Source organism: Streptopelia decaocto (assembly GCF_964273445.1).
Source record: "Streptopelia decaocto genome assembly, chromosome: 10".
NCBI lineage: Eukaryota > Metazoa > Chordata > Aves > Columbiformes > Columbidae > Streptopelia > Streptopelia decaocto.
The window spans coordinates 12,664,686-12,688,138 of record NC_138665.1 but is presented as its reverse complement, the minus strand read 5'-3'; the positions used below and the strand labels follow the sequence as shown (position 1 = coordinate 12,688,138).

The window sequence follows — 23,453 nt, the reverse complement described above, 5'->3', positions numbered from 1 at the left end:
GGAGCGGGGCCGGATCTGCCCGCCGCTGGGGGGCGCTGTGGGGCCGCGGTGCGGGGACGAAGTGTCCCCGTGTAGTCCCTGTCCTCGTCCCCTCCCTCGGCTGCCACCCGCCACACCAGAGCCCTGCCCGTCCCCAGTGATGGTCACAGCCCGAGCAGTGCCATGGGGATGGCCGCAGCCTTTATTGAGCCTCAGCGCTGCGTGTCCTGCTGGCCCGGCCCCTGCCGTGCTCTGGAGGGGGAAGCCACCTTGCGCCGGGCCACCTCTGTCCCCGCTTTGCTCCGATCTCGCCCTGATGCCTTCCCCTGTGCAGAGAGGCAGGGTGCTGAGGGCTGGAGGGGTGTGGCATAAGGATGTGGTCACGGGGATGGAGCTTGAAGGTGGTGGAGGGCAGGGCAGTGAGGCATGAAGGTGATGGGGCATGGGGACAGCAGGCGTGGTGACAGGGCAGTGGGCTATAAGGATGATGACATCTGGGGACAACGGGCATGGGAACAGGGCAGTGGGGCACGGAGGTGATGGGGCACAGGGACATCAGGCATGGGGACAGGACAGAGAGGTACAAGGGAGACGGGGCGTGAGGACAGCGGGCACGGGGATGGGGCAGCTCCTGCCCGCAAGGTGCTGGAGGCCACAGGGGTGAAATGGCCCCCTGGGCAGGGCTGGCCTGTGGCTGACAGTGTCATCCGGTCCCCAGGACAGAGGTGGCCTTGGTGAAGGTAAGCAAGTCCACGCCCGCTACCCTGGGGTCCCCTGGAAGCCTCTCACCTCTCCCTGGCTTTGCGCTGTGGAGGTCAGTGTCTCTGTGTCAGGCGTCCTCCTGTCTTCCACCATCCTACGGGCTGCCCTCCTCTGTCGGCGCTCGCCCTGCAGCCGCAGGCCCTCTGCCACCGGAGATGGGGCTGGGGACTCTGTGGCAGCCCTTGGCTCCAGTGCCAACTCCCCCAACCTGTGCCCACCTGCCTGGCTGCTCCCCATCCCGTCCCATCGCCCACCTGTCAGTGCTGAGCTGGGGTTCTCCAGGAGGGGTGTGAAGGACCAGGTTGTGCGGTCTTCCTCGCTCCCTGTGGGATGGACATGTGGTCACTCCTGCCTTCTGTGCCCACTGCCCCGGGCACTGCTGGGACCTCTAGGGACCACGGGGCTCTGCTTGGCTGGACACCTACCAGGCACTTTAAACTCTACCCTGCACAGATAGTAGGTGCCACGTGGCTGGAGAAAGTCACTGGCCCTGTCGCTCAGGCTGGTCACCTGGAACAGCAGCTTGGGGGTGCCCAGCTCATCGCATAGGTCGATGACGTCTGGAAAAAGCGGTGGGAGGTGTGTGGGCTGCTGGCATGGTGAGGCGACACCCCCCACCTCACCGCCGTGCCCACATCACAGGGGGCCTGTGTGGCACCCCAATGGAGACAGGACGAGACTCTGGTACTTCTGCCAAAGCCGATGGAGCTGCAGCCCCACAGCCAGGACTCACCGGTGTCGGGGACCCCCGCCATCCTCCTCACATAGGAGAGCAGCCGCAAGACGGCGCAGTCCATGTTGGCCAGAAAATGCTGGTCATCTGCGGGGAGAGCAGCCATGGCTGAGGGCAACTGGCAGCCCTGGCAGCAGCCACAGAGGCTGAGCCCAGCGAGGCCATGGTGCTTCGCCCCCGTGCCTGGGGAGCAGCAACCCACAGGGTGGCCGGGAGGGGACTCACCCCCGTGCTTGATGTGGATGAACATGCTGCTGCTGTAAGCCCAGGATGGTGGGGATGGTGGGTCTGAGACTCCGGGGACAGTGGGGCCCTCGCCCTGCAGCACTGGTAAGGTCGGAGGTCAGTGGGCTGGCTCTGCCACCGCTTCCTCCAGAGCCTGGGAGGGGGCCCGGCCAACCCCCAGCACAGCAAAGCTTTATTGCAGGTGAAGAAGCAGCAAGGCCCCGGGGAACAGCCAGGCTGGCCTGGTGCCTCAGGGGCAGCAGCTCTCAGGGATGGGGATGACACGGTGGCCTGGCCCCTCTGGTCCTTGGTGTTCCCCAGCCCTGGTGTCCTTGTCGCTGGCCAGTGGCTCCTGCCTGCTTGGCTACAGCTGGGATTGACATCAGCTGGGCCGGGTACCCAGGCTGTCACCCTGTGGGACACATCCCTGGGTGTCCTTTTGGGCACCTTGGAGCAGGGAGGGGGGCTTGGTGAGCCCCCAGCAGCCCAGCATGGAGCTCCATGGGAGAACTGTGTGAGCTGTTGAGGAAATCTCTTTTCCTCGGGTTTCCCAAAGCAGAGTCTCAGGCATGGATTCCAGAAATTCTTCTTGAGTCATTTATTTTAAGGGTACAGTGGCACAGAGCAGCTCAAGCTGGGTGCTTCTGGACAGGGAGCTTGAGCAAGAAAATCCAGGTCATTTATAACCCTACCAGCTAATTTTCCCACCCCTTGCATGTGAGTTCAGGCCAGTTGTAAAATTAGAGTCAGGGACTTCCCTGTTCTTCACTGAATGCCTCAATTTGTGTGTTTCTTATCTCTGAGGGTGGTTTTTTGTCTTTCACTGACCAGTTGCTGTATTGCACCTGCAGCTGGGAAGTTGAAAAAAGCCCTCGGCAACCTTCACAACATTAGTAAGTTCTCACATTCTGCTGTTTCTTGTCTTCAGACGTGCTGTTTCATTCCTTACCTCTAGGGATGCTGCTTCTGATGATGATGATGATTAAAAGCTCCCTTATATTCTGGCTTGCACTGACTCTGGGGCCCTTCTTACTGAGGCAGAAAGTTCAGAAGTTCACAGCTTGTTTCCTAAAACTTATGCTGAGTTATGATAAACAAGTTCTCTATAAGCAGTTTCTAAGCAAGTTATATAAGAAACAGTATACCAAATAGTTCCATAAGCTAAGGCCCGAACTTAGGCTAAGGCACAATCTGTAACAGGAGCCCATCAGCCCTCCAATGGCTCTGCTCCACTGCAGCAGCCCCACGAGGGGTCCTGCACCTGACAGGGCTTGTGGTGGGATGTCACCCTTCCCTCCGGGACACCACAAGGACAGGGCAGGTGCCGGCACACCATGCAGTGTGCCCATTGTGCTGCAACACACCCAGAGCACTGACCCAGTGCACCCGATGCACCACATAGAGCACCCAGAGCAACAGCGCACCCGGGGTGCCACTCACTGCAGCCAGTGCACCGTGCAGTGTACCCGTTCACCACACAGTGCACCCGGGGGTGCACCCAGCACCCCGTGGTGCAGTACAGCCGCCGAGTTGCGAGGTGCTGAGTGTGGCTGTGGCAGGGAGCAGGGCTGGGGGTCCTGGGTATTTGGGGGAGGTAGCGGGGGAGCAGGGAGTGATGTCTGCAGGGCAGCAGGGGTGCAGAGCAGGTGTGGTGCGCGGTTGCGGGAGCGCATCACACTCCTGTGTAGCTGTTCTTGTAGGGGCTGTGCTCACTGGGGACGGACGAGGTGCTGATTGTCACTGGTGGGTGGTTGCTGCTTTCCCAGAGGGGCTCGTAGCTCTCCTTGGGGGGCAGCTCACACACGTGACAGATGTTCTCACTGTAGTTGGGCTTGAAGCTTTCCACGACGTCTTTGGGGACTCCAGCCCATTCCTCCGGGGAGCAGAGCAGGGTGAGAGGAGCCACCACCCAACCGAGCCCCAAACCCGCAGGGCAGGGGGTGAGCCTGGGGCAGGGCTGTGCACAGCTGCCTTACCTGGAAATTGCCATTGTGGGTGATGAAAAGGTTCTCGAAGTTCTTGCTGGGGTTGGGGATTCGGGGCATGAGGATGACCCACACCCTGCATGGGAGAGACATGTTGGAAGGGAAGGGACCCAGCGCTGCTGTCCCCCACCAGCCCCAAACACTCACCTTTCCATGCGCACCAGCAGGACGAGGAGGACCAGCAAGAGGAGGCAGGAGGCGATGGGGATCAGGACTGTGTGGATCCAGAACCAGTGCAGCTGCTCTTCCACTGAACCTGGAAAGAGCTGGGGTGACACAGGCCCCTAGTTGACACACCACCATGGCAGTGGTGATCCTTTGTGGGTGGTCATGGCACTGTCCATAGCAGAGCTCAGCTGGAAGCGGAGGCTGGAGAAGGGGTCTGTCGCCAGTCCCTGCCACTCTGTCACCACAACTGGCTGGTGACCAGCTGTGCCAGAGCAGCCCTCCAGGGTTAAGAACCCCTGGTAAAAGTCAGCAGGTCCTGCTGGCGGGGGGTGTTTGGCTTCCAGAAGTGCAAAGGACACGGCCAATGCTGTTGCCTGTGCCCCAGGTGCCCAGGTGGGTCTCACCCCTACAGCTGCTGCCTTGGGCCAGTTTTCCACTTGCTTGGCCATCTCTCACCTGCTGAGCCCCATCGCACCCCAGCCCACCCCATCCTGCCGCAGCCCCTGGGACTCACCCTTGCTAGTGGAGTTGCTGCCCCAGACCACGGGGACGCTCCACTCACTCCAGAGCTGGGTGCTGCCACAGTAGCTGTTGATCTTGCTGCGCACATAGAAGGTGTAGTACTTCTCATAGTCCACGCTGGGGAAGGAGAAGACATCACCTTTCACCTGGTGCTCCTGCAGAGAGACATGGGCCATGCAATGAGGGCTGGCATAGCTGTGGAGGCTGGTGCGCAGCTCATCCCTGGGCACAACCGTGAGGGTGCCGTGTCTGGGGGGCTCTCACCGTCCAGCTGGTGTCCTTGTTGCTCTTGTACTTGACAGCATGCTCCAGGCACTGGGCTTTTGGGTATGGGGAGGTCCAGGTCAGCTGCAGCTGGTTGCTGCTCATGTTGCGGATGGTCAAGTTGACGGGTGCCGCTGGTTTCACTGTTTGCAGGTGATGCCCAGTGAGTGCTCTTCCCATGCCTCAGTGGCCCCACCGCCAGCTGGGACATGATGGGGCTGCCCTGGGGACCTACAGACCGCCTTCTGCCCCACAGCAGCCCCACAGAGGAGGAGGGTGGGTGCCCGCTACTGCTCCTTACCCAGGTCCTGCAGCTGCATGGGCTTGCTGGGGATGTCCAGGGTCCTGCCACCAAGGCTGGCATTGACAAGGACACGGAAAGTCTGGAACTGGGTGATCTCACTCTGGTTGAAGTAGCAGCCAACGCTGATGCCCTGGTCCTGCAGGTAGTGCTTGCACTCCACAACAGGGGACCTGTTCTCATACCTGTGCCGCAAGGGGTTACTGGGGTTTTCCAAGACCCCGCACGCCCCAACCCTCCCTGGGACCTCTCTCCCCAATTGCTACAGAGTCAGAACCTCCCCACCTTGGGCTTGGGGAAGAGGAGCAGGCTGATGCTGGGACCAGCAATGCTGGCAGGAGCCTCCTGTGTGGGGACTCACTGCTAAACAGGCTTCTGTGGGGTGGCTGTGGGGCAGGAACACCTACCAGTAGAAGAGGGAGTAGTTGGCCGTGAGTGTCTCTCTGCTCCCCCACGTGCAGGTCATGTACTCCTCGTTGAAGAGGACACACTCCACTCCTGCAAGGGACAGACACAGCTGGGCACTGCAGTGGTGGGTGGCTGCGCCAAGGCCCAGGGGTGCACCAGGGAGACACAGCACATGCCAGGACTCCCTGCGCATCCTTGTCAACCTTCCTCTGTGTGAGCCCAACAAGCCTGGCTCTTCCCAGCGGAGCTGTGGTGCAGCCTGCCTGCTGCCAGGCCACTGCCACCCCATCCACACATGCCATGCTGGTGATGCCCAGGCTGCCAGCAACCCCACATCTGCCTCCAAAGGACTGCTGGCCAAGCAGCTGTCACTCCTACATTCATGCTACTGGCTCCTCTTGCTCTAGATGTGCTGTTTCACCCCAATTCCTTCATCTGCAGACACTGTTTGCAGTCCCTGACACTGTAGGACAGGACAGAAACCCCTCCTTGACAACGCATTTTGCTTGTCCCATTAAAAAATCATGGGTTTTCCAGGATTTGTGCTTGATGTCTCCAACCTAGCTAAACTGATTTTGCTGTCAATGTTTTGGGTGCTTGCAGGTGTCCATGTGTTGCTGTATCTGGGTGATGGTGTCTATGCTGGGCTGTGCTTCCCACTGCAGTCCCTCTGCCATGGGGCCAGGGGCCAAGCCCCAGTGGTTTGATCTCTGCAGTAAATGATGTCGAACCCTGGGAGGTTGAGCAGCTGCTCCAGGCGCCCACGCCAGCTCGTCTGCCCCATCCTTCCGCTGTGCTGTGCCAGCCCCGTTCCTGCCCACACAGCCGGAGGCCACATCCTGGGTTGTCTGGGGGCTGTGGGGCCATCAGGGTGATGCCAAACCCCCCAGCAGTTATTGCCACAGTCTGTTCTGGTGGCCACCAGCACAGCTTGCTGCAGGACGAGCCCCTCTGATGGACTGAGGTGCCTCGCAGAGCCCTTGCAAGTGCCAAAACAGCTGCTGGCAGCTGAGAACTGTCCTGGAGGCTCCAAAAAAATGGGATTTTTCCCACTAAAAATCAGGCAATGGGACATCTGGTCCCTTCTGAGTTCCAAAACCATCACCCAGCACCATGAGGGCATGAGAAGGCCAGAGCTGGGCTTTCCTGGGCAGTAATGGAATATGATGGAGCAAACAGGAGTTGCGCTCCGGTTGTTTCTGCAAGTGGAGAGGGAGGGCACCCTCCTGGCAGCCTGGGATGTCCAGGGATACAGACGGGCTGCATTTCCACGGAAAGCTGTTGTTTTACTGACAGCCAGCCAAGAAGTGGATTTTTTCTCTGAAGACAATGGCTGGGACAAGGATGCTGGGTAGAAAGAGGAGCCGCTGTCCCTGCCTGCATGTGGCACCGCTGACATGACTGGGATGGAAAGGGCAGGTGGCACAGATCTGCCGGCTGCCACCATGGCCAGCTGATGCAAGAGGCCAACAGGATCTGCAAGTTGCATCCTGCCACTGTCACCCGCCGCAGGGACCCCCATGGCCAGGGTACTCCCCACCACAGGGACCCCCATGGCCAGGGTCCCTCTTGGCAGCGCTGCCTGTGGTGCTGGCAGCCCCACGGCCAGCAGAACTGCAGGGCTGGGACCTGTTGGGCCAGTAAAGCTAAGCAGCCAGGAGAGCTGCAGGGCCAGTAGCCATAGTGCTGGTGGTGTCAGCCATGTTCTAGTGCCGGGGCAGGAGCAAGGACACCAAACAGGGTTCCCCCAGCAGCCCCACTGCCAGGGGCTGTGTAGGTGCCGGGGGTCCTGGGATGCATCGTGGGGTCCTGGCGTCTCTGGCGCACACCCCAATGGCTCACCAGCCCACGCAGCCCCACGTCCTGTCCTTTTCCACCATTACCAGGGAGTGACATCACCCAGCCCCACCACCCATGGGGCACTGCGGCCTCTTCCCCCTTGGGCCCATGTGCCCCCTTACCTGAACGGCTGTGGGCAGCAGCAAGGCAGTGGCCCAGCCCGCAGATGAGGAGGAGGACAGGCACGAGGAAGGCGCTGGGCACCGCCATGGCGGGGTGAGCCGTGGGGCGCGTGTGAGCAGCCGCTGTGCACAGCCCACCGCGCAGGCTGCCGGCTTCCGCACCCACGCCGCTTCCTGCCCCACGGCACCGCCTGCCACCAAGGGGCCCACCCCCCGTGGCACCCCATGAGTAACTCCAGTGGGGCCATGGGTCACCACACTGGGGCCCCACAGCTCATCCCACGGGGGCCCCGCCACCCTTCCTGCCCAAGCCCCACAACTCACTCCTCTGATCCCCACCACCTGCCCCACCGGGACCCCCAGTTCCTCCTGCCATGTTCCCATAGCTCTCCCCGTCATGCCGCAGGGGTCACCCCCACAGGGCTGCCCCGCAGGAGCAGGACTGGTATAACAGTGTCACAGTATCATAGTATGTTTGGGATTGGAAGGGACCTCAAAAGATCATCTAGTCCAATCCCCCTGCTGGAGCAGGAACGCCTAGGTGAGGTCCCACAGGAACATGTCCAGGTGGGTTTTGAATGTCTCCAGAGAAGGAGACTCCACAACCTCCCTGGGCAGCCTGTTCCAGTGCTCTGTCACCCTTACTGAGAAGAAGTTTCTTCTCAAATTTAAGTGGAACCTCTTGTGTTCCAGCTTGATCCCATTACCCCTTGTCCTATCATTGTTTGCCACCAAGAAGAGCCTGGCTCCATCCTCATGGCACTCACCCTTTATATATTTATAAACATTAATAAGGTCCCCCCTTAGTCTCCTCTTCTCCAAACTAAAGAGACCCAGCTCCCTCAGCCTTTCTTCATAAGGGAGATGCTCCATTCCCTTAATCATCTTCGTTGCCCTACGCTGGACCCTCTCCAGCAGTTCCCTGTCCTTCTGGAACTGAGGGGCAATGGTCACAAAGGGGCTCATGGGGGCAGTTGTAGGGAGTTGGGGGCACTTATGGGGGGTATTCGTGTAGGCTAGTGATGGGGGCAGTGAAGAGGGGACAGTTACAGGCGCAGCGCTGGGGATGTGGTCGCGGGACAGTGGCCGTGGGGCGCTGGGAGGTGTCCCGGGCAGCTGGGGCGGCCGGGGGCTGCGGGAGGTCCCGGGGTCACGATGAAGGTGCCCGGGTTGGGGGGGGGTGATCACGTGACCTCAACCCGGCACGCCGCCGGCGGAGCTTCTCCGCCAGGGGGCGACGCGTGCCCCTCGGGCCGCCCCGTCCGTCTTCGGCACTTTCCGCCTTCTCTCGGCGCAGATTCGGGCCCTCCCCGGCGGCTCTCGGGACTCTTCGTTCCTCCTCGTTCCAGCTTCGGTGTCTTCCGGCTCCGCTCGGCGGCGCCCGTGACAGCGGCGCGTCGCTCGGGCCTCTCCGGCGGCGCTCGGGCGGCCCCGGCGCAGGGCGCAGGCGCGGGCGGCCCCGGCGGTCCTTGGTGTGGCCCGGCCGCCTCTGCCCGCCGGCCGGCCCGGGATGGCGGCTTTCGGTGTCCTCAGCTACGAGCACCGTCCGCTCAAGCGCCCACGCCTCGGCCCGCCCGACGTTTACCCGCAGGACCCCAAGCAGAAGGAGGTCCGTGGGCCGGGCGTGTGGGGGGTACCCGGGGTGCGGGGCCGCCGTGCCGGGGCTGGCCGTGAGGAGGCCCCGGGGGTGCGCTGGGAGCCCCCGGAGTGCGGGTGGGGAGCTCTGAGGGGCTCATCCCGCCCGGCCCCGGGTCGTGGATGTGGGGATTTGTCCGAGGAGCCCGCGCTTCCTGTATCCCGGCACCCAGGGCCGGGGGCGGCCGGGAGCAGCGGGCCCTGGCTGTGCCCTGCTCTCCGCGCTGGCTGGGCCGCCGCGGGGACGGAGGCTGCGGGCGTCTGGCGCGGAGGGGCCTTGGCGGGCCGGGCTGACCGTCCTTCCCCCGCAGGATGAGCTGACCGCTCTGAACGTCAAACAAGGCTTCAACAACCAGCCCGCGGTCTCCGGGGACGAGCACGGCAGCGCCAAAAATGTCAATTTCAACCCAGCGAAGGTGAGAGCCACCCCGACGGTGGGGGGGTTCGGCAGGGCTTGGAGCCTGTAGGAGCTGGACCGGCGTCTCGTTCCTTTCCCGTATCCTGGACCAGAAGACCTCTCCCTTCAGGCCGGGGTTTTAGGGTTTTAGGACCTAACCCTCTGTCCCTGTAGAACCAAAGTTCTGCATTCTTCTGGAACTGTGTCACATCTCTGAGAGAGCAGGTTCTTTTATTGCTTTCTACATCTTAGGGGTAGGTCTGTATGTGCAGTCTTTTAAGCCACCATCTGGAGCTTATATTCTGCAATTAAAGCAGAAGACTAGGATACCAGAAGCAGGAAGGTTCTTTTTGGTTTGGTTACACCATGGCCGTGGTAGAAGAGAAGTGAGATTGTTTGAAACATCAGGCAATTTAAACATGGGAATTATATAACAGGCTTCAGCTCCATTTTTCCAGTCTCTAAAATCAAGATGTTAACTTCCTGGCCTCCATGACAAGAGGACTAGTAATGACCTGGGATGGAAGGCAATCAATAAGCACAGTGTATTTGTTTTTCTTGGCTGACATCTGTCTGAGAAGCCTTCTGTCTGGTTTGACAAGTATTTATAAAGAGTTGTTCCCTCTCAACTTGAGTCCTTGCTTGTTTACTGTATTGAGTTGTCTGGAAACATTCCTCTTTGCAAGTATAACACAGGACATTTTTGGCAGGATTTTGTGTTTCAAAAGTTGATTCTGGTGAGACGGTAGGAATGATACATGGGATTGTAGGCACACAGAAGTGTAATTCATCCTTTTTTTTTTTTTTTTTTTTTTCCAGATCAGTTCAAATTTTAGCAGTATTATTGCAGAAAAGCTGCGCTGCAATACACTGCCTGACACGGGAAGACGGAAACCCCAGGTGAATCAGAAGGATAACTTTTGGCTGGTGACAGCACGTTCTCAGAGTGCCATAAACAACTGGTTCACAGATCTGGCTGGAACTAAGCCCCTCACTCATCTCGCTAAGAAGGTAGGTTACAGGAGAGGCTGCCTGACAGGGCAGAGCATTTAATCTATGCTTGTTGCCAAAGTCTATTGTAGAAGGTTTTTACTATTTGAAGAAGTTTCTTCTCTCTACATCTCTTGAAGCTTTCAGCTTGAAGAACGTATCCAGGGTTTGTAGTGCACTGGCTGTAGTTGTCCCCACACAAAGAACTGGTCTCTCATCCATTGTTTGGAGGTTGTGTTCAACTTTGTCTTTTGGCTTTTGACTGATTTATTTTAAGGTTCAGATGTTTTTTGGAAGAGCTGCCACTGTTGCCTTTGGTCTGTTGTTTAGATTAGGAGCATTCCTATTATGGAGGGTTTTTCAAGTTCTTGAAAAGTCATAGTGAGAATTACTGGAAATAATCAGCAGAGTCCCTTCCCAGACTTCTGTTGCAGTGACGTATTTCTGGTTTTAAGCTGAGAAGAATGTGTGTATTATAGCCTGGTCTCAGCCAGGATAGAGCATTTCTGTGCCCGAGGGACAAGGGTTACATATTTCCTTGGTAACATTGAATTCTGTAGTGTATGAAAGAAGAACGAAGGGTCTTACTCTGCCATTTTATTGGGCCAAAAAACAAGGGGAACTAACTCTCTGTCAGGGTGGGCCTATAAACAAGGAATTAGGCGATCTAGTAGGCATTGTGGAGAAACATAACTCCCAGTTGTGAAATGGTAGCAGAGCACGTAGTTTAAAAGCTGGAGTTTGCCTGGTCCTTGGTGTTCTGACTCACTTTTTGGGGGAAATGAAGTAATCGTATTTTCCTCGAATCTGTCTCTTTATAAACTTAGTCCTTGTGTCCTTCTCTGCATATTGGATGTTGGTTTCCTGAGGCCATTGTGAAAGCTTGAACCTTTCAGGGCCTTCCCCAGTTTCCTGCAGTGGGCTCCATCAGTTTTCATGAAATTAGACAAGAAAGCAGCGACTGTCAGTAGCCAACTGGTCGGTGTGTTTGAGGTATCGGAGAGTGATTGGGAAGAATGTAGGAAACATAGCAAGTAAGTGATTGAACTGTTGGTAGTTCAGGGACTTTGAGATACCTACCAAATGGACCTGTTCTCTGTGAATTTGTCTCATTCCTCTGTGAACACACATACTTTTGCTCTCTGTAGTATCCTGTGGAAATGAGCCCCACAGCTGTACTTTTTCCTGCGATGTGTTATTGCTTCCTGGTTTATAGATCTGCAGTCTGATGATTTAACTGGTATGCTCACATGTTCTTTAATTTTGAATCTTGGATTAATTAATTATTTGTACTATGGTGCTCAGTTGCCTGTTTCTCACAGTCGTCTGTTGGCTGCTCGTGATATTACAAGACTTTTTGTCATGTCTCTTCTTTGTTTATGAAATGAAGGGTCCTATCTTCAGTCTGTACAGTAGATACTCTGTGTTTCTGACTCAGTCCTTAGTGTGTACCTTTTGTAGTTGTTTATATGCTCTCTGGAGGATATCCTCAAAGCTGTTTGCAGGATTCAGGTTGTGGATTTACAGTGATAGCAGTTTATTTTCTGTCTTATTTCAATTTGTTTTGTTTCTGTTTATACTGAAATGCAGCTCTGGTACTGTTGCTTTCTGACCAGATGTGAATTCTTGCAAAAGGTGTTTTGAGGTATGGAGAAACACAGTACCTTTTCCCTTTTTACCTTTTTCACAGCTTGCAGTGCCTACAGCATGTGTAGTTGCTTTGGAATAGTTCCCACGTAGGCCATTGGTTGCAATTCTCCCTGTCAATTCTGTTACAGGTGCCCATCTTTAGCAAGAAGGAAGAAGTCTTTGGTTATTTGGCGAAATACACTGTTCCAGTAATGAGAGCAGCCTGGCTCATCAAAATGACTTGTGCCTATTATGCTGCCATCACAGAAACCAAGGTGAAGAAGCGTCATGTCATTGATCCCTTCATTGGTAAGCACTTTGTGTAAAGCACTGATTTTGTCCAGCCCAGATGCTTCCTTCTCAGCCTGCTCTGGAATAGTAAGAGGTAGCCTGGAAATCCGTATAAACTTTGTTCCTGCTGATAAGTGCTCTGATGTGCGTAACTGTCTAAAACAACAGGGCCCACCTATGAGAGTATGCTGTTGAAAAATAAGTCTTAGCAGCCCCAAATACTTCCTCAGAGTCTATCTCTTCTTTTTCCCTATTAAGGTCTTCTGTGCTCCTCTTCAGTATAACCTGTTTTTTTTCTTACCCTATGAAGAATGTGAATGTTGTAATGTAGCAATCACTGATTAGCTTCTTCTTAAGTAAGTACATTTACCAGAGAATTCCAGTATATTGTTCCCTGTTTGTGTTGCCAGTTTCATTAAGCCCTACTGGATCTCATATCTAACATCCTTTGCATCCTGGCCTCCTCCAGATTACTGGGGCCCAGGGGACCTCCCGTTGCTGTTTTCTGTTTTGTATGGCTGTGACTACAGGACCTGACCACATTCCTTTGAAAAGCAGTATTAGCAGCTGCAGTTCAAGAATATTTTTTTCTGTCTTATTTATATTTGGTATAAAAATTACACAGGCTTCTTAGCTCTATTTCTGACATTGAGTGGTTTGTTAGATATATTTATTCCTTTTACTTTACTGTTCCTTTGGGTATTTGTTTGTCCTAATGCTGACCCTGTCAGTGTTGTTTGTTTCACATTCTCACATATTTTGCCTTGGGTTTTGTCATCTGCATTCTCCCAGATGATTGCAATCCTGCTGTCATTTTGTGTATTGAATTTCTCTCTTATACAGTTAGATTTTAGGAAAAACAATTTAAAAAAAAATCACTGATCATGTTTTTATACTGCTAAGTCTGAAACAGATGTAGAGTGAGTTCAGAGTTGAAGTGTTTCCAGTGTTTCTGCTGTCTGACAGATTATGGGAGACGATAAACCAAGCTGGCCTAACACTGCTCTCTGCTGGAAAGCCTCTTCTCTCCACAGGCTGATTCACAGCAACTGCAGTTGAAGAATCTTTCTTTTGTTGTACTAAGTAACCCTGCTGCCCTTGTTCCCTACTTCTGTGGATGCCTCTTCCTCCCTACCACCCACAGGCCACAAGCAAAGCTGATATTGGGGCACGTATTTTTCTTTCTTTGTCGTTCTGTCTTTTTCTGAACTTTTTAGAGTTTCCACCTGCACACTGCCTGCCTTCTTTCCTGCCTTTGTTTACCACGACACTTGTTGCTAACCTTTTTCCTCTTCTCCAGAATGGACGCAGATCATCACCAAGTACCTGTCAGAGCAGCTGCAGAAAATTGCGGAGTTCTACAGACAGCTTCCAGGGCAAGGCTGTGGTTCACCCTCTGGGCCAATGCCCCAGGAGGTGGAACAGGCTTTAAAGCAGTGGGACTACAATGAGAAACTTGCTATGTTCATGTTCCAGGTGAGGAACTGGAGAGGGCTGCTGAGTGGTTGCATAGCAGTGGAGGGTTAGAGGAAGTGTATGCAAAATGATTTATTTTTGCAGAATATTCTCTTTCTGTGAATAGACTGTTAGGGCTGGATATAGTTTTGAGCTTAGTAGTAGAACAGGGATAGTACAGAACTCTGCAAACTTACAGAGTTATTTCCACTGTTAGAAAGCAAGCAGATGCTGCTGCTCTGCCTTTCCTTAGTGGATGTTGCTGCAGCTTTTGTCTGTTTGTTCTGCCTTTATCTATGTGCAGGATGGCATGCTGGACCGGCATGAATTCCTGACATGGGTCCTCGAGTGCTTTGAGAAGATACGGTCAGGAGAAGATGAATTTCTGAAAATGCTCCTACCCCTGCTGCTGCGGGTGAGAATATGTACCTGGCTTGCTTCAGGAGAGCACTGACTTCTGCTGTCGTCAGTCCCTTCCTATTGCCTAAGGGATGATGACCTATTTTGCACCAAGACCACTAGATAGTGTCCCTCTGAGCATCCTTCTTAGCTCGGGGAAGGATACCATTTTAGTTTTGCTGTCTTATGCTTCTTCCTCATTTACCCTGTTTCTCTGCACTGGATTTGCTAATCCCTGCCCATGTCGTATCTGTGATAGTTGGATTTATTGTGCACCACTACATGGAAACTGCTTTTCTTTCTTTCTGTTGCAACAGATTCTAGGCAGACCTTTGAAGCCCTGGGAAGGCTGGGTGTGGGTACATTTTCATGCATGAAGTCATTGCTATAGAGCATTTAAAGGTTTTTTTCTGATGATGAGGAGCCAGTGGGTAATCACTGATGCTAAGGAGCTCTCTGTAAAAAGATACTGTCTGTACTGTTTCTCTTGCATTGCTTGTAATGAGGATGTTTCCCTCCTCCCTTTTCCCTATAGTACTCTGGAGAGTTTGTGCAGTCAGCGTACCTGTCCAGACGTCTGGCCTACTTCTGCACCCGCAGGCTTGCTATGCAGCTGGATGGTGCTGGTGGGCACCCACCCCACATCCTGTCTGCCCAGACAGGGAATCCTCTTCCTTCAACTCCTGCCCCTCAGCCAGCTGCAGGGAATCCTCCTCCCAGCCCTTTCAGTGACTTACTGCTATGCCCCCAGCACCGGCCAGTGGTCTATGGGCTTAGCTGCATCCTCCAGGTAGGTTTGAGTAGTGGTTGGTGATAGTGGGGTCAACTGGGACAGTTTGTATTGAATGTCATCACAGAAAAATCATTAGTCTGAGTCAGCAACTTCCTGAGTACAGTTATCAAACTACGATCGCCAAAGGGCAGATCTTTGCTGACGTGTTACAGAACTTTTGTACCACATGTCAGTGCTGTAGCAGTGCCCTTGACTGAAGAAAGAAAAAAGGGTTTAAATAGAACCTTTCACACTACTCAGAGGTGCCTCAGATGACTGGGAAAGCTTTGCAGAAGAGGGGATGAGAAAGAAAGAGTTATTACGTCTTGTATGTCAGTAACAGGTTGTCATCTTGTAAAGGAAATTATGCCAGAAATGAGTGATTTTTAATTTTGTGAACTCTTAAAAACAAACAACACCTCATCGGAAAAACCCACTCCCAGAGAACAGAAAAACCCAACAAACCAAATAACCAGCAGACACGAAAACCAATCCCTCCCACTTCTTTGTGGAAGAACTTTAATGGTTTAGGCAGACCACTAAGGAGTGGAGGCTATGAAAAGGGACCATTCTGAACTCATAATCCTTATACTTGGAATTGATTAAACCATACCTTGCAGTAAAAGTGACTAGGACAGGCGGGTCCCTGCAAAAGGAGTGGAGATTGCCCCTTTCAGGGAGGAAATAAGCACACTGAAGCAGAGGAGATTCCAGAGAGCACACAATGAAGCAGGAGGTGGAGAGGAAGAGAGCACAGAGCTTGGGAACCTGCAGCTCAACAGAGAAACTTGAGATCAAGGAGCCCTGACAGGACCAAGAAGTAGCCAGACAGCTCTCGGGGTAGAAAGAAAATTCCTATAGTTGGCTCCAAGGATCTGTCTGCAAGGCTCTAGAGAGCAAACCGGAGGTTAGAAATAACCCCTTTGTATTCCTAGTAAGTCTTTCTTGGTCACTTTCAGTTAAAGTTTAGGTGTTTATTTTCTAGATTCTGTGTGATAAAATGTGCCTTTTTAAAAGGCCTTTGTTTGGGGAGCTTACTTTGGGGAAAATATACAAGCATATATACCTCAAAGATTTGGCTGATTTGGGGTTTGAACACAACGTGCTTAAGAAGTTCAAACTGGTTAATGACAGTCTGATCTTTTTTAGTATGTCTCAGAAGAGCTTCTGATAGAAGGTCTATAGACCTGATCTGCAGAGAGTAGATAAGGCTAAAGCAGAATAAGATCTAGCGGTTGGAAGTTGGAGCTGAGTAAAATCAGGCTGGAAACAGATGCATTTCTAACAGTGTACAGAATTAATTTTTGCTCAAATGTTCTCAAGATATGATGGATTCTTTGGTTTGAGTGTTTAAAACAGCCTGTGTTGCCCATCTTATTGTCTGGTGTCTTGTGAGCCAGAAACTGTAGGGTTGTATCCTAGAAATAATTCAGTGAAGTTTTGTTAGTGTTTGTGTGGGTGTCTGCACAAGATAAAAGAATGAAAACACATATGCAATAGCATTATTATTATAATCATTACTATAATCATACTTGTTATTATTAAATAATACAGTATAATGAGTTTGGGTCTGTTGACTCATTCTCACACTTTAGTCTTGATGGGGGCCCTAAGTCACTAATATAAGTGCTGCTCCTGGATTGCAAGGGTTGGATTCTGCATTGGTAGTGTGAGTTATAGAAAATAAGTTCTGTTTAGAAGCAGCAGGGAGCTCTGCAGCAACATGTTGCTGCTTTTGGATAGTGTAGAACTCTGATCTTTGCTTCCTAAACATACCTAGGGCAAGAAACTCAGCGCAGCAAAAGTACCAGTTTACTCCTTTCTGCTCTAATATTGTATTTAGCCCAAAGACTCTTTCAGAGCTTATAACAGAAAAAAACCCAATAGTAAATATGTTTACAGGATGATGAATGCCTGGGCAGTAGGATAAAAGAGTGATTATTTCTGTACAAAGTAATCTAACTTAATTGTTTTGACCTTGATTTGCTCATTGATACTGACTGTCCTGTCTGTTGCAGAGTATAATTTTGTGTTGCCCAAGTGCCCTCGTGTGGCATTACTCCTTGACTGATAGCAGGATAAAGACCGGCTCTCCGCTGGACCACCTGCCTATAGCCCCATCCAACTTGCCCATGCCAGGAGGGAACTCAGCCTTTACACAGCAGGTGCGCAGCCTTCAATAATGGAGCTCTTGTGGTCCAGGATAATAGCTGAATCTCAGCTCTTTCAGGATTTTCTTTTCACGTTGTGTGATAAGCAGAGCTGGAGGTGCTGTTTCACTACCAAGGAATTAACTGCTGCCATTCTGCTATAAGCAAGACAGTGACGTCCTTGGAAGATGGGAAAAACCTAACCTTGCGTAGAATTACTGTTGTGCTCTTTGTTTTCTGATAATTTCGTACACAAGATTTCTAAGGCATCCTTTTGTATGTTTACACAAGTCCATTGCTTTTAGGTTCGGGCAAAGCTGCGGGAAATTGAGCAGCAGATAAAGGAACGTGGCCAGGCTGTGGAGGTTCGCTGGTCATTTGACAAGTGCCAGGAAACCACAGCAGGTAACTTGCTGTAGGTTAAAGTTTCTTTCCCCCTTTTCCATGTGTTACTGTGAGAAACTTCCTGTCTGGCTATTTTCTTTGATTTTTTCCTATTTGCTGACATGTGTTTACTGTCAGCAGTGAAGAAAAACAAACGGCTCTTTTTCTTTCCAGTGCAAAATCTTGCATGGGTCCATTTCCCCAGGTATAGGGGGAGTTTCTGTTACTGGAAGCTGGAAATGTATACCAGGGAACTATACTCTTGTATACGTGCCATGTTCTGATGCTTTCTTCTAACATTTGCTCTTGGCTGCTGTGAGACTCAGGATACTAAGCTGGGTGGACCCTTGCTTGATGCGTACAGCTTTCCTTAGGCACTCTCCTGAGCAATGAGCTCACAGAAACGTTTGCTCCAGAGTCAGTTGTAGTGGTTTCCAAATACACATTTCTCTTCTCTCTTCCCTTCTAGGTTTCACTATTGGCCGTGTCTTGCACACTTTAGAAGTTCTGGACAGTCACAGCTTTGAAAGATCTGACTTCAGCAACTCTTTGGATTCCTTGTACAACAGGATATTTGGTCTGGGTCCAACCAAAGACAGTCATGAGGTGCCTTGGGACTTTGCTGCTGGTCTTGGTCGTGGCTGTGTTCTTGTTTATATTGTACAGTTACTGTCCTGTGTCTGCAGACGGCTGACTAGGTGGTGGCCTTTAGCCAAGAGATGCGATCTCCATTGAAAAGCATTTCGTGCAGCTTTAAGTTAGGGAGATACTAAAGTGAGAATGGGGGAGTCTGTGCTCTAGAAAGTCTACACTAACAAATATGTGTTAAGTTTGAGAGAATCCACACAGCTGAGGAGAGTCTCCTGATGGAAGACATCAGTCAGAATAGCAGATTGATGATAAAGACATGTTATGTGTCTGAGAGAAGTAAATGCTGGCCTTGTCAAACTCTGGGGAGTCTGGGACCTCACAGTTGAAGTTCCTCTTAGCCTGGGAGGTGACATATTTATGATGTATAGGACCAAGTTGCAACCAATACTGCATTGGTTGCAGGAAATGAGCTGCAGGACCGGTAGTTTGCAGACTTTGTATAACGCTGTTGAGAAGTTGTGTTTCACTCTGTGCTAAGATTAGCACTCCATAGATGTGCTGCGGAAAGAGAGGTGATTTTCTGAAGCAAAGCCAGCCTGGATATGTGTCAAGGGCTGTGGATCACCTCATGCTGCAAAGTGGAATCAAAGCAAAGACAAAGCAGGAGGGCTCTAGGTTCATGTCTGTCGTCCATATTAGAAACAGAGGAATGTAACAGTCTTAGGCTGGGCTCTACTAGAAATAAAGCCACTGTTACATCCAGTCCAAGGCCTTGGGGCTGCCAACCTCTTCTGTTTGCCTCAGGTTCTCACTGTAGTGCTTATATCTCAACAGATCTCCCCAGACGACGATGCAGTGGTGGCCTTGCTGTGTGAGTGGGCTGTCAGCTATAAACGCTCTGGACGCCACAGGGCTATGGTTGTGGCCAAACTCCTGGAGAAGCGTCAAGCAGAGATAGAGGCTGAGGTAAATTCTTATTCCTGGAAGGCTAGCAGTGGCAAAGGAGAGCAGAGGTTACTGAACTGCAGTTATCTCACTATTACACCAAAAGGCAGAGGCTGATCGGCACAATGCCTCTTAACACTAGTGCTGTTAATTATGGCATTTGCTCCCTTTAACCCAAGGCAGGTCATAAAATGAGCCTGTGGGATGGAGTATATCCCATTTCTTGGATGTGTTTGAAGACGGGTGATGGCAGTGCAGAAGTACTGGCATACTTGGAAACTGTGAAGTAGCTTACAGAAACCTGTGTGGTGGCTTTCTTGAAAGTGTAAGATAGGAAAATTCTCTTGAAAGCCTATTTTTGGGGGTTTATGTATAGTGACTTTCTCCTCTGTGGCAGCAGTTGGTACTTTTTTCTGTTTCTGCAGAGATGTGGAGACTCTGAAGTTGTGGACGAGAAGGGTTCCATCTCCTCGGGTTCTCTCTCAGCAGCCAGCGCTCCTGTCTTTCAGGATGTCCTCATGCAGTTTCTTGACACTCAAGCTCCTATGCTAAGTAAGTAATAAGAACTTGTGGTCTCACGGTTTCTAGCTTTCCCTCTTCTGCAAACTTGGAATTTGTGTGCTCTTCTCTTGCAGGTCTTGGATGTACCTTAATTTTTTCTCGGGCTTCCTTGCAATCCAGAGCATACCTTGGGAGAGGGAGGGAAAACAGCCTGGAGGGCCAGACAACAGAAAGATAATGCAGAAGCACTTCTGTTAACAGAGTGTTGGCCAAGAATAAATTAGTTTAGCCTAATTGGGAATTAATTCAGGCTGAGAACTAGAAGGAGGTTTCTAACTAGTAAGTATTAATAACAAAGCTCTGGAATAGTCTCTCAGTGAAAGTACTGCAAACAGATTAAGGTGGACAAAATACGACTCTGAATGATGCAGGCAACTGTTTGTACATCCAGGAATGGCACTTCAGGCTAAAGTCCTGTGCCTCTGGTCTGTGAGACTAACTGGAGAGCTTTTGAATTAATTGCTAGCTGTTGAGATTGGGCTTCCCTGCTGTAATCTCAGAACTGTGTATCAGTCATTTATTACATTGAGATCTCTGGAAACACCTTCTGTAGCCCTAGGTTATGTGGCTGATGTTTCTCAGAGTGTTGCAGAAGAACTCAGCCCTGACTGTCTGTGCTGTCCTTTCAGCTGATCCTGGGAAGGAGAATGAGAAGGTGGAGTTCTTTAACCTTGTACTGCTGTTCTGTGAGCTAATCCGACATGATGTCTTCTCTCACAACATCTACATGTGCACACTCATATCCCGGGGTGATCTTGCCATGGATTCTCATGGGCCTCGCCCGCCCTCACCCTTTGATGACCCTGCTGAGGAACACGACAGAAAGGAGACAGAGGGAAACAGTGGCATCAAGCTAGAGGTGAGAGCACGAGCACCATGGCCTTCCTGTACATGTCTTCAAGTTGTACTTGCCTGTTTTTACCAGCTTTGCAGCCTCCTTGCTATTACCTCCTGGAGCATGTACCAGTGAATCATGCTTCTCCTTCTCCCAAGTTATTTCCTTAGAATTTCCGTTTCAAAAGTATTCTAAGTGGCTGGAAAGGGCCTGCAGAATGTAAAGGGGCAGATAGGAAAATCTTGTATTGCTCAGAGCAGCATATCATGAGGCCCGTCCTTGATGTTTGCAGTGTATTAGGCTCCAGCTTGCCGGGAAACATGGATGTGTTGGCATTTTGCTGTCACTGTTCAACATGGACATTGAGTGCTGTAGTAAAGAAATGCTCTCTTGTTCCCTGGTGGATCACCGAGGTGTGAAGCTGCTCTCTCTGTTCCCAGGAAACAGGTCTTTCTGAGCCCATGGACATCGATCACAATTCCAGCATGATCTTCGATGACATGGAGAAGACAGACTTTTCGGTATGTTCCTGCACTTTCTACCTGCTACTCAGTAAGCAGGTTGGTTGTAGTGGGACCAGGGACAGCACATACCTTGCTTTTGTGCATGTGCTCCCTCTCTGCTGTAGAAGCAGCATGCTGGAAGTGGCTGGGCTGTAAGGCAGCTGACACTGTAAAAAGATCCATATAACCTGTTTATGCTGGTTGGGGTCCATCAGAGTCAAGTGAGGCCCAGTCATTCCTGGGTCTCTTACGCTCTGGCCACTGCCAGCCTGCTGTTTGGGCACAGTAGGAAGTGGACTGCTTGGAAGTCGATAGGAAATGGATGACCATGATAGCACCAGGAGACTGGGAGTGACCAGTTGCTGTTGGCAGAGGTTTTCTTCGTCGCCTGGGAGAAAACACGGGTCTGCTATCTTTGAACTGTGTGACCTTCTGTATTTCTTCAGTTTTACAGTTCTTTGTAATATTTGAGGGCATAGTTCATATTTACAGAATGCTTTGAATGAAGCACTTAGTAATAAAAATAACTTGTGGTGGCTGAAAAATCTCTGAGTACCTACATATGTCTAGCCATTTCTGGCCTTTCAAGGTATGTGTTAGGCAGGTGTTATGTGCTGTGATTGTGTGGTGGTTATGTGTTCCCAAAATCCTAAGTCATGGTTATTTATTTCCTGTTGTTTTTAACTCAATATACAACATGAACCAGAAGCAAAAATGGGAATAGTATCTTAGCACATTGCCTTGGTCATTGCCCTAAGAACTGGGTGTTTCTCCAGCCCTCCTTCTTCCTTCTCCTGAGCAGATGTACCTTCCTTCACCAATCTTCACCGTTGCATGGCCATGCTCCCTAACTGCTTTTTCTTGTTCTTATGTCTCCCTAGATGTTTTCTCCTCCAATGCATTGTGAATCTAAAGCCAGCCCTTCCCCTGAGAAACCAGATCCTGAAAAGGAAGCAAAGCCTCTGCTGAAGGATAAGTCTGTGGAAGGAATGCTAGCATCCCTGTATGACCAGCCTCGGCACATCCAGTATGCAACACACTTTCCTATTCCTCAGGTACGAGACCTGCTCATAACCGTTTTCCTTTTGCTGCCTTGTGCTCTGGTTGTGAGGTTGCTGCGTTGCCCTGCAGTACTGCTCTAGGTGGGTGAGGAGCAGTCATGTTTTCCCACACTACTGCAGGAGGTGATGTATTTAAGAAGTCTCCTTGCTTACTCAACCAACTTCTGAGATGAAGCTTTCCTTTTTCCTTTAAGAGATTCAGATGTGCAACAAGATTAAAGCATCCAGGCTCATAGTTGCTAATGCAGTTGCCTCTTTTGGTTCCCCAGGAGGAGTCCTGCAGTCATGAGTGTAACCAGCGCTTGGTAGTTCTTTTTGGGGTTGGAAAACAACGGGACGATGCTCGCCATACGATCAAGAAAATAACCAAAGACATTCTAAAAGTCTTAAACAGAAAGAGCACTGCAGAGACAGGTTAGTAGAGCTTGAGCCAATCCTTTCTGTAGCAAGAACATCATTCCAGTTGACTGTCTCCTTTGTCTGGAGTCTCACAGTGAAAGTATTTTATATAATTTACAGTGCCTGGTAAGCTGTATCAGTCACTGAGAGTCTGGAATGGTGCTCTGTTCCCAAATATACTAACCAGCAAGTAAGACAATTGGATTTCTGCTCACAATCCCTGTTTAATTGGACTTGTCTTCAGAAGACGATTTAGTTATATCAGGTTCAGAGTCAGACCCTGACCAAAACTTCAGCTTTTCAAATTTCCTTTATGTAGTTCTTGTATCCAGATCCTTGCACAAGAAGCAAAGAGGACTTTGCCTATGCATATTCGACAAAGACCTTGATTAAATGTAGCATACCATACACTTGGGGCACATGCTAAGTGCATAGGATGGGAAATTTGGATAGCTGTGTCGAAGTCAATAGAGAGCCTCTGATTTCCATTAGCTGAGAGTCTGGCTACAATTTATTTTCTTTCTTAGTCTGATTTCTGAAAGGCAACTTGAAATGTGATAGCAAGATGATTCTTTAAAAGATGAGGTGCCCTGACAAAGAAATTTGAGGCTGAACATCTCAAATCCAAAACATCTGTTCGCATCAGGGAATCAATGTATCTCTGAATCATGAAAGTATTTTTGCCTTCAAAGAGTATCTTTTCTTGGTATAAACTAGGTGCTAACCCTGCTGTCATTCTCAAGTTGGGAATTCCTTCCTTGGCAATTTGCTGTTTTGAATTCAAGATGGTCCTTATCAGCTTAAGGTCTGGGACTCCGGCTTTTTGGCTGTGCTGCGTGACAGGGACTGGTCTTGCTGAGGGACTGGCACGTGCTGATGGCTGATGTCTAGTCCTCCTCTCATGAGGAAGATAGCCTAATACTGTTTTCTGATCCTCCCAACTTTGGTAGGTGGAGAGGAAGGCCAAAAGAGGAAAAAGAGCAAGCCAGAAGCATTCCCAACAGCAGAAGATATCTTTGCAAAGTTCCAGCACCTTTCTCACTTTGATCAGCACCAAGTCACATCTCAGGTATGAAACTTTAAAGACTACTGTCCTTCTTTGGCCCTGACTATGTCCCTTTGCATTACCGAGAGCAGCTTCCTGGAGA

The 23,453-nt window shown here is 51.0% G+C and overlaps 3 protein-coding genes across 5 annotated transcripts in view; 1 reads left to right on the top strand and 2 right to left on the bottom strand.

Annotated features, from left to right (window-relative positions):
- Window positions 1–738: 738 nt before the first annotated feature.
- LOC309444409 (uncharacterized protein CXorf65 homolog) lies at window positions 739–1,726 on the bottom strand (the record flags this gene model as incomplete). The annotated part of the gene is made up of 4 exons (XM_082062194.1): window positions 1,700–1,726; window positions 1,475–1,561; window positions 1,167–1,301; window positions 739–1,064 (listed from the first exon to the last, which is right to left on the bottom strand). Exons 1-4 carry the CDS (start codon window positions 1,722–1,724, stop codon window positions 739–741), a joined length of 573 nt encoding a protein of 190 aa, XP_081918320.1. The 5' UTR covers window positions 1,725–1,726.
- Window positions 1,727–2,273: 547 nt separating this feature from the next.
- On the bottom strand, window positions 2,274–7,487 carry IL2RG (interleukin 2 receptor subunit gamma). 2 transcript variants are annotated; one of them, XM_082061700.1, is made up of 8 exons: window positions 7,309–7,487; window positions 5,347–5,437; window positions 4,940–5,124; window positions 4,639–4,781; window positions 4,367–4,529; window positions 3,832–3,940; window positions 3,676–3,760; window positions 2,274–3,572 (listed from the first exon to the last, which is right to left on the bottom strand). In XM_082061700.1, the coding sequence occupies exons 1-8, from the start codon at window positions 7,394–7,396 to the stop codon at window positions 3,372–3,374; spliced, it is 1,065 nt and encodes a 354-aa protein (XP_081917826.1). In that variant the 5' UTR covers window positions 7,397–7,487; the 3' UTR covers window positions 2,274–3,371. The 2 variants fall into 2 exon arrangements, with proteins under 2 accessions (XP_081917826.1, XP_081917827.1); XM_082061701.1 differs by having other exon boundaries at window positions 3,369–3,572; window positions 3,832–3,950.
- A 1,209-nt stretch (window positions 7,488–8,696) lies between these two features.
- The window catches only part of MED12 (mediator complex subunit 12), a 37,064-nt gene continuing 22,307 nt past the window's right edge, over window positions 8,697–23,453 (top strand). Inside the window, exons 1-17 of one of the 2 annotated variants that reach the window (XM_082062263.1) lie at window positions 8,697–8,917; window positions 9,255–9,359; window positions 10,160–10,351; window positions 12,109–12,268; window positions 13,551–13,726; window positions 14,010–14,120; window positions 14,640–14,894; window positions 16,895–17,041; window positions 17,332–17,431; window positions 17,880–18,016; window positions 18,836–18,967; window positions 19,372–19,498; window positions 20,137–20,366; window positions 20,783–20,863; window positions 21,727–21,900; window positions 22,176–22,320; window positions 23,256–23,374. In XM_082062263.1, the coding sequence (XP_081918389.1) occupies window positions 8,819–8,917; window positions 9,255–9,359; window positions 10,160–10,351; window positions 12,109–12,268; window positions 13,551–13,726; window positions 14,010–14,120; window positions 14,640–14,894; window positions 16,895–17,041; window positions 17,332–17,431; window positions 17,880–18,016; window positions 18,836–18,967; window positions 19,372–19,498; window positions 20,137–20,366; window positions 20,783–20,863; window positions 21,727–21,900; window positions 22,176–22,320; window positions 23,256–23,374 (2,490 nt within the window). In that variant the 5' untranslated portion in view covers window positions 8,697–8,818. The remainder of the gene's footprint in view (window positions 8,918–9,254; window positions 9,360–10,159; window positions 10,352–12,108; window positions 12,269–13,550; window positions 13,727–14,009; window positions 14,121–14,639; window positions 14,895–16,894; window positions 17,042–17,331; window positions 17,432–17,879; window positions 18,017–18,835; window positions 18,968–19,371; window positions 19,499–20,136; window positions 20,367–20,782; window positions 20,864–21,726; window positions 21,901–22,175; window positions 22,321–23,255; window positions 23,375–23,453) is intronic. The other variant, XM_082062262.1, reaches the window with a different exon arrangement.

Bases quoted from the DNA above. Each gene is read 5' to 3' on its own strand.
- IL2RG (XM_082061700.1), bottom strand. From the start codon at position 7,396: ATGGCGGTGCCCAGCGCCTTCCTCGTGCCTGTCCTCCTCCTCATCTGC. The intron at 4,782-4,939 runs GTAAGGAGCAGT...ACCTGCAAACAG, and splicing joins CATGCAGCTGCAGGACCTGG to TGAAACCAGCGGCACCCGTC. The intron at 3,573-3,675 runs GTAAGGCAGCTG...TGCTCCCCGGAG, and splicing joins CCCACAATGGCAATTTCCAG to GAATGGGCTGGAGTCCCCAA.